We start from the raw sequence: 12,921 nt of genomic DNA, 5'->3' as shown, positions 1-12,921 counted from the left end.
GGTGAATATGGAGGCGAGGTAGGCAGATTTTGCAGAAATTAGGGCATTTTTGTAGGCAGTGAGGTGGAGTTTGTAAGCTTCATTGTGGACTGTGAGAGATGATTTCTTTGTGAGTCGTTCAAGTCAGCGACCAGTCTGTTTCAGCTTACGAAGTGCAGGTGTGTACCAGGGTGAAGATGTGTTAAAAGTTACATAATTCTTTACTATATAATTCAGTCAAGTATTAAAGGTCATATTGAAATTGTTCTTGTCTGAATTGTATTGTATTGTATTCAATTTATTGTATTCAATTTATTGTCATTATCTCATTATCTCATATTAGAGACAGAGTAGTGCCTGTTTCAGGAGTCTGACATCAACAGACATGCTAATGAAATGGCCTGTTCCTGTGCGCCGGCTAAATTTAATTGAAGCTTATTGGACAGCCCTCTGCATGCCATGACTAATTTGAATAAAACTATTATAAATTGTTTTGCAGTATTGTAGTATTGCAGTGAGAAACGTGTGAAAGATTAGTTTTAAGTCTAAGTTACGTTTCTGTGTAAATGTGAAAAGAGGCAAAGAGTGTTGCAGAAAATTTGAGAACATCTGCAAATGTAATGTTTAAGAAAGAACTGATGCTGGAAAAATCAAAGGTAGACAAAAATGCTGGAGAAACTCAACGGGTGAGGCAGCATCTTGGAGCGAAGTTCTGAAGAATGGTCTATTCCTTCGCCCCTAGATGCTGCCTCACCCGCTGAGTTTCTCCAGCATTTACATCTGCAAATGTAATAACGCTTTAAAAAATAAAACTTTTTGTCTATGCGATAAATAGCTACAAATCCAGCTTTTTATGTGGTTAAATGCTCATTTGCTCAGTTTTCAAATGCATTAAATTTAGATTCAATGTACAATGCCCTCCATAATGTTTGGGACAAAGATCCACCATTTATTTATTTGCCTCTACTCCACAATTTTAGATATGTAATAGAAAAAAAATCACACGTAGTTTAAGTGCTCATTGTCAGATTTTATTATAGGGTATTTTTATACATTTTGGTTTCACCATGTAGAAATTACAGCAGTGTTTATACATAGTCCCCCCATTTCAGGGCACCATAATGATTGGGACACCGCAATGTCAGGTAAATCAAAGTAGTCATGTTTAGTATTTTGTTGCATATCCTTTACATGCAATGACTGCTTGAAGTCTGCGATTCATGGACATCACCAGTTGCTGGGTGTCTTCTTTGGTGATGCTTTCTGCCAGGCCTGTATTGCAGCCATCTTTAGCTTATGGTTGTTTTGGGGGCTAGTCCCATTCAGATTTCTCTTCAGCGTATCTAGAGGTCTATTTCTATTACAATTGAGTACAGAGGCAAATACATAAATGATGGGTCTTTGTCCCAAACAATATGGAGGGGACTATATATTCATGAAATGTTTTGTTTGTAACTGTTATTTTTGAAAAAAACACTGCTTTGTGTTTTGTTTGTTTGCTTATATCTTTATATATTGACCTCAACTGTGTATTAATACGAAAGACTCTTGTGATTGCAATGTTTTTCCTCCCTTTTTAGGAATGATGGAAATGACACGTAAAATCAATTTTAGCCGAGCAGTTCGAACCATGCAGGAATTATTTCCTGATGAATACAAGTTTTACCCTCGTTCTTGGATTTTGCCAGAAGAATACCAACATTTTGTAGATCAGGTAAAATGCTAGAAAATTATAAAGGCATTGAAAAAATAATTTGGATATATCACTTCTCTTCTGCAGGCATTTATAAGAAAGGAAGTTGGCTTTAAAGTTTAAATTGACCTTTGTTAAAGAATGTCACAGGTACAATATGGAGCCTTTCCTGTTAACTATTGACATAAAGAAGGCTTTAAATAAAGCTTTAGTCCCAGTTAGAAAACTACCACCTCCACATTGTGATATTCGCTCCCCCCCCCGCCTATACACGTTAAAATATTTAACGGATTTACATTGTCACTGCTCTCTTTTCCTTTCAAAGCCAATGTAAATAAAAGGCCTAGTTACCATTTTAGTCTTAAGGTACCAAATAATGAATAAATATATTGATGATTAAATAAATTAACCCTGTGGTAAATTCCACATTAGCTGTTGTGTAATAACAATGATTGAAAAAATAAATTGGGATCACCCCTCCATTTCTGATACCTGATATATTTCTTTATTTTTGTACGTGCAACCGGTAAATAACTGGAGAAAGAGGGGATGGTGTTTGTGATCACTGATTAGATTGCACTAACCCAGAAAGTAAGAAAAAGTTATGTTCATGAAACTACAGGTGCACAACCTTTTATCCGAAGATCCAAATAACGAAAACCTCCGAATAGCGACATTTTTTCAGTCCTTGAAGAAAGGTCCTTGAAAACGTTCACCGAGGGCGGCCAGCAGAGGTGACAGCGGAACCTCCGGTCGGTCCTCGAAGAAAGGGGAACTAAATCCCCATTCATAAAAGAGAAGGTGAGGGTATATTGCGCGGGAGGGTTAATAATTGACAATCTGCTGCTGCCTGCCCGCTGAGTTAAAAAGTTCCCACGGTAGACTCACGATACACAGTGTATCGTGAGTCTTGCGTGGGAACTTTTTAACTCAGCGGGCAGGCAGCAGCAAATTGTCGCTCCCTTCAGTTTCACCCCACCTACACCCCTCTGCTTCCCGGCCATGTGTGTGACCCCTTCCCTCCCCTCTCCAGCTCCCCGCGCATTGCACCGGCGCGGGGGCTTTGCACTGTCTTCACGTTGGAGCCAGTGCCAGTCACCGGAGACGTCAGGACCAACGGGACACCGACCCCCAGGCCCACTGCAAGCACGGAGATCCCAGAGACCCACAGCCAGCAGCAACCCAGCCCCGTTCCAATTCCAGAGGAACATGCTCTCCGCTGTCCCCGTAGGGACAGAAGCTGATGGCTCTGGCTGTGATGCTCCGGCCACCCCCCTGTACAGGAGCTGAGACTGGGAACTGTGGGGTTGTTTGCAGTTGCAGAGGGAGGTGGCAAGGGAGGTACAGTTCCCAGTCTCAGCTCCATTCCAGGGGGGTGGCCGGAGACGTCAGGACCAACGGGACACCGACTGCAAGCACGGAGATCCCAGAGACTCACAGCCAGCAGCAACTCAAGCCCAGCCCCGCTCCAACTCCAGAGGAACCCGGGTTGTGGATGAGGGGGCGCAGCTCGGGCTGTGGGCGAACTGCCACTTGTCGCTGTAGCGGCGCATCGGGGAGCGGGTTCCTGTTGGTCCTGACGTCTCCGGCCGTCCCCCTGGACAGGAGCTGAGAGACGTCAGGACCACCAGAAGCCGCTCCCCGATGCGCCGCTACAGCGACAAGTGGCAGTTCGCCCACAGCCCGAGCTGCGCCCCCTCATCGGGACACCGACCCCCAGGCCCACTGCAAGCACGGAGATCCCAGAGACTCACAGCCAGCAACAACTCTAGCCCAGCCCCGCTCCAACACCAGAGGAACCCGGGTTGCGGATGAGGGGGCGCAGCTCGGGCTGTGGGCGAACTGCCACTTGTCGCCGTTGCGGCCCATCGGGGAGCGGATTCCTCTGGAGTTGGAGGGACAGGGAGACACAGCGGCTTTTGAGAATGGTGGGCAATCACTTCCAAAGTTCTGCCCACACAGTCAGTACACCTCTCCTACACTTGTCTCCCGCACTAAGATCATCTCGCAGAGAATGATCCCAGCCTAACCCTCCCTATTCTCTCCTATTCTGCAAGAAAAATCTACATTGAAGACTCAAACTCGCGACCGAGTAACTGCCGGGATCGAGGCGCAAACACGCGACCTTGCGGATACGAGCCGAGCACTCTACCACTGAGCCAGCCGTTAAAATCTACGCTAAAAATCTTCCATTCCGAAAGCCGAAAAATTCTGAATTACGAAAAGTGTCTGGTCCCAAGGCTTTCGGATAAAAGGTTGTGCACCTGTACTGCATTGTGAAGCACATGTGCCGCTTATTGAAAATGAAGGAGTGTGAAGGGAGTATCATTTTTTTTTTTGTTTGATTGGCAGTAAATAGTCCATTTTTGTAGTTTCACAAGTACAATATTTGAAGTTACTTTTTTGAATCTTCCATTGCACTACTAGAGTTGCCTCTGAGATACGATATTCAGCTTAATTTTGTTGAAAACGTGATCACCAACAGTGAAACATCATGTACATCTGTACCTTTTAAATATAGTAAAACTGAACACTTTTCAGAAGAGTTATCAAATTAATTGTTTTAATTAAATCATGGAAGGAGATGATAGGCAGATTCTTGAAGGTGGAATGAAGGTAAAAAGAACAGTTGCTTTAAGGTATTGAAGCTGTTAACAAAGGTTGAAGTTTATGAAACTGAAAATAGATTATTGATGTGATTATGACATTTTCGAAGTAGACTTGGACAGCATATCACCAATTGCTTGATACTAAGTTAAAACATTTCAAATGAAAAGTTGCGCACCCATTCAATTACAGTTATAAATTTCTATTGAAGTCATCTAATTCTAGAGATTCTTGAAATAATTTTTCTGATATTTCTAATTTATTTTGTATTCCCCTTCCATAACTACTGCTCATCATTTATGAAGTATGTATTAAACTGTTAATACATCTTGCATTCATTTAATCTAGTCATCAGTTTGACAATATAAAAATGAAATAAATTAATTTCTTCAAAGACAATCAAAGCTTTATTCAATACCCAATCAACATTAGAATTTAATATAAAATACTTTATTTACTGCATTGAATGGAAAATGGCCTCAATATAGCTCAATGCACCACTGTCCAAATTTAATTATCCATAGTGTTATCAGTGAAACCGTGGCCCTGTATTTCATGCTATTTATATTAGTTAATGTGTGATTTGAATGTAACATTTACAAATTGCAAGGGTGTGTTATGCTGGGAAATTAATTATTTACTCTCAAAATGAAGGATTAAATTTTGTTTCGGACATTTTGTGCCATTCATTTGGTTGGGAAAATAGCACAAAGATTATTTATTTGACTGTCTTCATTTGTACTTTCAATATATTGGACAGAAGGTTGCATGATATAGTTAATAAAAAGATTTTAAGTCAAGGCCTATTTTAAACTTTATTGTGCAATGAATGTTTCACAGTTACGCCACTATCATAAAATAGCATTAATCTTTCTGTTATAGTTTAGAACAACAAAGATTTTTGTATCTTGATAAGTATCATCCCTTCTCAAATGTATCAGAAGCTTGCATCTTCATTGATGGCTGCACAATGTTCGATTTTACTTCGGAGTCACGTGAGTGACTACATGAAGAACCCGCCAGCACGCATGCGCATCTTATCATCTAACGCATTGCGCAACGACGGGCTGGGGGAGCGTTGCTCCACCAGCGGTCAAACCTGAAGGTAAGTTTTTAAACTTTTTTCCAGGTTTGTTTTCTCCTTGCAGGAAGCTCTTTACAGAGTTCCTGCTGGAGACATTCTGGGGTCGAAATCCCGGTCCACCCGGCTCCCTTCTACAGGGACCACGGGGGAATTCCGGCTGTGAAAACCGCGGGGATATCTGGCTCGGGGGAAGCCCGACCACAGACATCGCGGGGAAGCCCTTCTTCAGGGAACGTGGGGGAATCCCGGCTGCGGAAACAGCAGGGAAAACCAGCTTGGGGGAAACCCGACATCACGGGGAATCCCTTCTACAGGGCCCGCGAGGGAATGCCGACTAACAACCGAGGGGATACCCGGCTCGGAAGCCCAGCTGCGGGGACTGCGAAACCCGGCTTCGGGGACCGTGGGAAGACACGGCTACGGTCCGCGGAAGTGCATGTAGCCAGCGGCGACTTCAGACTCCAGCAGCCCGCAGAGGGTAAGAGCCAAATGGAATCTGAGAGGCCTAGACGGAAGTCAGGCCAGGAGGGTTTCCCTCCAACATGGGTACGTCCTCGGATGTTTTTACCCAGATGCAGCTTGGATAGCGTCCGCAGGGCGTTCATCCCACTAAGGTAATGCTCCATCTTCATATGGTCCATGGAAATCTCCCTATCTGTGAAGGTGAGTGCGAGGGGTCAGTTGGTAACTGACTCCAAACTCAGAAGTATGTCGGGAACATCATGGAGTACATGCGTGAGGTTCCAGAAATGTATGTAATGGCATCAAGGGTTGCGATATCCTCGCAAACAAAGGAGCTCCAGCTGGAAAAGTTGGCTTCCAGCCATTGGCAGAAAACCCGGAGGGGCCATAGTCCCCTCGCGGAGCAGCAGCTACCTCACGTCACATGATTATAGGAACAGGTGAAAGGGTTCCTGAAAGTGCCAGCAGTGAACAGCGCTATTTGGGAGGTAATTGATATTGGAGACGGTATGAAAACCCAGGAAATTTTAAAGATTACTGTTTGGTCTTGATGTGCAAGGCACACTTCAAAATGAACATAGAAAGGCCAGTAATGTCCAGCCGCCGAATCTTCTCTTCACGGAAAACCTGTTCAAACAGGTAAAACCAGGATGAGGAAACAAAAGCTGTCGGACTAATCAAAGTACCAACGGCGAGTAAAGCTTCATTGTGTCGGAGACAACACACCCCATGCCTCCATCGGCAGGAAGCGGTTCACTGAAGCTAGTGGCAGGTTGAAAGCTGAGCGCAGGTCTTTTAGGCCAATGCCCAAAACCGGTCCTAAGGGAAAATATGGGATCCACGTACCCCAGCAGTCCTACTCCCCAAATCAAGGACGGAAATAGAACCCGCATCAGGGGCCTTTGGGCTTACCATAAAACCACCGATAACCATGAAGGTAGGTGGGTCTGGGGTATGTGGACCATTTACAAGTTGGTAATATTTACACTTGTTTTTGTACAGATGACAATGTTAACATAAGATTCAGATCTGTTTATAAATTAAAATGATAACATGAGATTAGTTTATACTGCACAGTATACAAGCGAGACAGGCGCAGAATTTGGCCAGAGTTCTCGGAAATATGGCTGGAGTTGCCTTTCAAGGCAGGCTCGCAATTATAGCAGATGTGGCCTGTTCATTGTCAACAGGTTCAACTCGCATGTGCAGTATAGATATTTCTGAATAGGAAACTTTGTGACTGTTTAACTTCCATGGGATCAGTTTCCATTCACGGGGCACCGGAGATATTTGAAATTTAGCTGGATGGGACAACGATACAGTTCAAAGCATTGCAAAATGGGCTAACTTCAGCTCCCAGGTTATTTACCAAATTACTAAAACCAGTGCTTCAGCTGCTCAGAGCTAAAAACAATTGTTATGGCCTATCTGGATGATATTCTAAACTATGTATTTTGCTAAATTAGCTGTATCAGCCACCAAACTATATTTGAGAAATTGGGTTTCTCATCCATCCAGTTACATTTAAGTTGATACCAACTGAAATTATTGATTAATGGGATTTACCTTTAACTCTATTAATTTGTCTGGGACTCCGCCCTGAGGCAAGAGATTGGAATTAATTGAAGCCTGTAACAACCTTGTTGTTATCAAGCAGCCTTCTATTCATCAATTGTAATTGGCAATATATTGGCTTTCAGCTGTGCTATTTGGGCCTTTGCATTATCAGAACTACACAGCGTGCAAAGGAGTAAGCTCTCAAGTACCATGTAGGTAATTGTTACCAGACCTATGTTATTCCCAGCTGAAACTATCAAAGTCACCATGGTGGATGAACAGTATTCAGCATTGCTCCACTAACTTTTCATCAGTAAATCTTCAGTTAATTACAAACTGATGCTATTGCTCAAAGATGGAAAATTACTAATACCATCTCTAGTTACGGAGGCGGATGGGATTGCATGAGTTGCCAATTCTTCAGTTATATGGTATCAACTACCTATAGCTACTAGGTGCATTCTGTGGATTAAAGGTTTTGTGCGAATATGCATGATCTGCATGCTCAAGTCCAAGTTGATGCACTTTGGTGGTGGTATATGTTAATCACATGGGTGCAACCAAATCAAAGCATCTGGTGATTGTTTACCTAACCTCATTTGGCACTGGTGTATCATGTAAAATCAATGATAGCACAGAATGGATGTTGGATCACAAAGTATTTAATGACATTGTGGCTCGATGGAACACTAAAAGATCAAGATGTTTGCATCCAGGCTCAATCACCAGTTGCAAAAAATATGTGGCATATCAGTGGCGATGGATGCATTCTCGCTACACTGGGGAGGAATGTTCTTTTATGTCTTCCTCCATTTTGCCTCATCAGACGGGTCTTGCAAAAGCTCAGCAAGTTCCCGCTTCAGGCTTTTTCGTAGTTCCCGCTGATGCGGAGAATGATAATAGAATCTTATATTGTTATTTCTAGACACGAAAAATTTGCTGGTTTAGCCGTGACTCGGTAAACCATCCTCTGCATGATAAAATCAATTAATTGACTTGTAGACTCTGAGAAGACCGTTCCAGTGGCTCGGGTTGTTAAACCAAACCATGGTCGTGCTCACTGCAGATTGCAGGGACAGCACCAAATAAGCAGTATTTTTCCTCATAAGGAGATGGGAAGTAGTTTGTTTTATGCTGTTTTATAATATTACATATATTTCAGCACGGATGACTGACGTCTTGAAGTTCAGTTTTATATGGGGTTTTGACAATTATTAAGTTAACGTGCCATTTACTGTGCCGAACGTGCCTTCTCTTCATATTGGCTGCGGGGAGCAGAATCCACTCTGTCGGTATCACCCTCTGTTATCTAAATTATGAAGGGTATCTTCAACTCGAAACCTCCCAGGCCCAGGTACGCAGAAATATGGGATGTTAACATTGTGCTAATGGCGCTTCGCCAGTGGGCTCCAGCTACATCCCTGTCCTTGGTCAAACTCACTTACAAAGTGGTTATGCTCATGGCGCCGAGTCCAGCGCAATGGGTCCAGTCATTGCATAAGCTGGGACTGGACAGGATGATTATATCTGCAGACAAAATAACATTTTATGTTTATGTCTTAGTCAAGCAGAATAGATCAGGGGCATCAGGTCTTAAACTAGATTTGTTGGCATATCCCATGGACCTTCAATTGTGTGTGGTCACACATCTACACCAGTATGTTAAGGTCACTAAGAGCCTTAAAGACTCTGAACTGGTAATTTGTTAGTTACATAAAGCCTCATAAGTAGGTATCACTACAGACCATCTCCAAGTGGTTAAAACGGGTTCTGGCTTATCCAGGAGTGAACACTGACATTTTCAAGTCTCACTCCACCAGGGCTGCAACAACATCAGCAGCAGGGTTATCGACGTTTCACGGGACCACATCCTAGCGGCTGCAGGATGGTCAAACGAACGATCTTTCCAAACATTTTAGAACTAACCCATTGCCAGACTGGGGGTATTTGCCAACTCTATGTTAGGTTCTGTTTTATAGTTTCCTCCCGGTTGAGGGAGGTTACTATTATCATTATTTGTTCATTAAAAGCATCAACATGTCTATATGTCATGTCTGACTGCATTATTAATGTTCACTCATCATTGGTCAATTGATGCAGTGTGTGATGCATGGACTCGTTTCCATGGCATGAAATCACAGAGCTTTGAAATCTTCACGTAGTCACTCACGTGACTCCAAAGTAAAATAGTAAGATTAAACAAGAACTTACCAGTTTGAAGTTTGATCTTTATTTTATGAGGAGTTACGTTGAGGGATTACGTGTCCTCCGCGCCCAACCCTCTATCATAAAGGTCAGCTGGCATTCTAGTCTTCTCTAATCTTACTATGTTTAGTTCAATAAACTGTGATCTCACACCGCTGCTTTGAAGATTGACGCGCATGCGTGCTGGCGGGTTCTTCACGTAATCCCTCAACGTAACTCCTCATAAAATAAAGATCAAACTTCAAACTGGTAAGTTCTCGTTTAATCTTACTATTCTATTTCGAACAGATTAAGGTTGGCATTGATGGGTTTGGTCTTGAATGAAAACATATGTGTGAGCAGGATTGAACAAAAAAGCTTAAAAGGATATATACAGTAATGGACTATTTTGGTAGAACACCATGTGAGAGAGAGGATCCTGACATCAGAACTCAGTGTAACTTCAACTTGATTAACTGATGCTAGTAAAGGCATATTAAGATTGCTTGTTTGCTTGCTATTCTTTGAATAAATGTTATTGTCCACAAAATGCCTGTTTTCTGAAGCCGCTATTTGTGTATGAAAGCTTTGTGTATTTATGTAACACAACCAGGATATTTCAGTGTAGCTACCTTTCCCAGCATCCAGCTAACAATGTTAGGTATGTCAGATTACCAAAAGCAGGACAAATTCAATTCCGCCCTACCCATCCACGCTAGTAAAATGATGGATGGTGCTATCAACAGCAATGTCAAATGGCACTAACAAATAACCCAGTTTAGATTTTTCAAGGGCTACTTGGTTCCTGATCTCAGCTTCTTACACCATGTACTCTCATCTCTACTGCCATTGGGGACCCCTAGCAACCTCAACTCAAAATTGACACTGCTTGTGATTCTTTGTCCAAAGGAGAAATCTGTTCAGTCAATCCAGAAAGTGAGGAAAACCAATTTAAGAGAAATCAGTGTTCTAACATTTTCTTCTGCTTAGGAACAGCAGAGTATTGTTTTATTTACCTCACAATTTTTTGCATCACAATTCAGTCCAAAGGGTGTACAATTTGTTTGTGGAAATGTTCCTTTTAGGTGCATGAACAATTGGCCACTATAACAATTGGCTTTGCCAACGATGTTTATCATATTGTTCACATATTAGGCATTGCCACACCAATAAACTTTGCAATGTTAGTTACATATGTACTTGGAGGTTTACATATATTCATCGACAGGATGGGTCTGGAGACGGTACGCAGCTTCAAGTTTCAAGGGAGTGCATATCCCTGAAGATGTGTTCTGTGCCCAGCACCTTTGATGCAATGATAAAGAAATCTCATTAATGCCTCTATTGAGGAGATTCAGTATGTTGATGAATATGCTGTTAAACTTTACAGATGTATGGTAGAGAGCACTCCGGCCTAGTTTGACAACTCGAATGCCCAGGAACAAAGGAGACTGCAGAATGTGCTAGACATTACCCGGTCCTTTACAGATACTACCATATCAAAGGGATTCTATAGGAAGTGGTGCCTCAGAAAAGCAACCAATATTATCAAAGATGCGCACCACTCTGGCCATGCTTTCATTTCACTCCTACCACTTGGAAGTAAGTACAGAGGCCAAAAAAAGTGTTTTTGAAACACTAGGTTCAAAAACAGCTTCCTTCCAGCAACCATTAGGGTCTTTTTAAAAAAAAAAAATATTTTTTTTTTGGTTTATTTTATTTTTTTTTGTTTTTTTTTTGGTTTATTTTATTAGAAGTTAATATAGTACAAAACAATACAGTGGAACCTAATGGTGCCAACTATGTCATACCGTAATCCATTCTATGTACAACCTCTAGTTTTATGTTATGAGAAGGAAGTAAGTAAGACAAGAAAAAGAAAACAATAGAGAAAGAAGTGGAAAAATAGATGTTAGAGAGTAGAAAAACGTGAAGTGTGTATATTAAAAAAAATAAAAAAATAAATAAAAAGTGGAAAGTAGAAATAGAAGAGAAGGCCCCTTAAAAGAGAATTTTTCAAATTTGTATTCGGAGATGTATATCTATCCACGTCATGAACTGAAATCAGCAATCTTTACGGTACCGCTGCATCACATGATTCCAAAAAGTCGATGAAAGGAGACCAACTCCTTAAGAATTGGTCATATTCATCTATTAGTCGGAGTCTCATTTCTTCAAGGCGTGCTATGTCCATCATATTCCTAATCCACATTTTAACAGTTGGTATGGTTGTATTTTTCCAAAATTTAAGTATCAATTTCTTTCCAATTATTAACCCATAATTAAAAAAAACATTTTGGTCTTTATTTAAGTTGGTATCTTCTCCTATTATTCCAAATATAATCCATTCCGTTTTGGGTTCTATTCTTGACTTGAAAAGCTTTGTAAATATATCAAATATATCACTCCAAAATTTATTCAACTTTGTACATCCTACAAATGAATGTGTTATATTAGCATTTTGAAACAAACATTTATCGCATCTGGGAGAGACGTTTGGATAAAATGTATTCAACCTCGTTTTTGAATAATATAGTCTATGTAATAATAGAACAGTTATGTGTATTCATCAAATACTTTTCCCATCTATCCTTCGAGATCTTTATCATTAGCTCATGTTCCCAATCTTCCCTTAGTGCTTCTGTTGAGGGTGATTCTCTATTTAATATATTATTATAAAAGTATGATATTAGTTTTTGTGAATCAGCCTTAATATTCATTGCTTCTTCTGAAGGGTCTAAAAATAAAGTTTGAAATCTATGTGTATATTTCTTCATAAAGTCACATACCTGTATATATTTAAAATATTGATTATCCTTCAATTTAAATTTAAATTTTAATTGTTGAAATGGTAACAGTTTGCCCAATTCATACATATCCCCTACTTTCCTAATCCTCAGTCTATCCGATTGTTGATATGTGTTGTCGATGAGAGAAGGTTTAAATGCGGTGTTGTTCAATAGTGGGGTTAGTACTGATAAATTATTTAATTTCAAGGATACTTTTATTTGTTTCCAAATTCTTATTATATTGTGAATAATTGGGTTCTTTTTAAGAGTAAGAATTTTAAGAGTACAGAATCTTTATGTCCCTGTTCGGTTGAAAGGAAATAGTAAAAATTACAAGAGCCATGGTTTTCAATGGAAATTGGATACTTGGTTCGGAAAAAGAGAGAGATCTACAATAATTATAGGCAGCATGGAGTAAATGAGGTGCCTGAGGAGTATAAAGAATGTAAAAAGAATCTTAAGAAATAAATTAGAAAAGCTAAACGAAGATATGAGGTTGCTTTGGCAAGTAAGGTGAAAGTAAATCCAAAGGGTTTCTACAGCTATATTAATAGCAAAAGGATAAC

The 12,921-nt window shown here is 40.8% G+C and overlaps 1 protein-coding gene across 2 annotated transcripts in view; it reads left to right on the top strand.

Moving 5' to 3' along the window:
• ttll11 (tubulin tyrosine ligase-like family, member 11) overlaps window positions 1–12,921 on the top strand; it is a 290,046-nt gene that overhangs the window by 15,356 nt on the left and 261,769 nt on the right. For both annotated transcript variants that reach the window (XM_055659782.1, XM_055659781.1), the window contains exon 3: window positions 1,560–1,693. In XM_055659782.1, the coding sequence (XP_055515757.1) occupies window positions 1,560–1,693 (134 nt within the window). The remainder of the gene's footprint in view (window positions 1–1,559; window positions 1,694–12,921) is intronic.

The sequence above is a fragment of the Leucoraja erinacea genome, chromosome 31, assembly GCF_028641065.1.
Source record: "Leucoraja erinacea ecotype New England chromosome 31, Leri_hhj_1, whole genome shotgun sequence".
Taxonomy (NCBI): domain Eukaryota; kingdom Metazoa; phylum Chordata; class Chondrichthyes; order Rajiformes; family Rajidae; genus Leucoraja; species Leucoraja erinaceus.
Note: the sequence above shows the minus strand (reverse complement) of the source record. Positions and strands in the feature narration are given on the sequence as shown.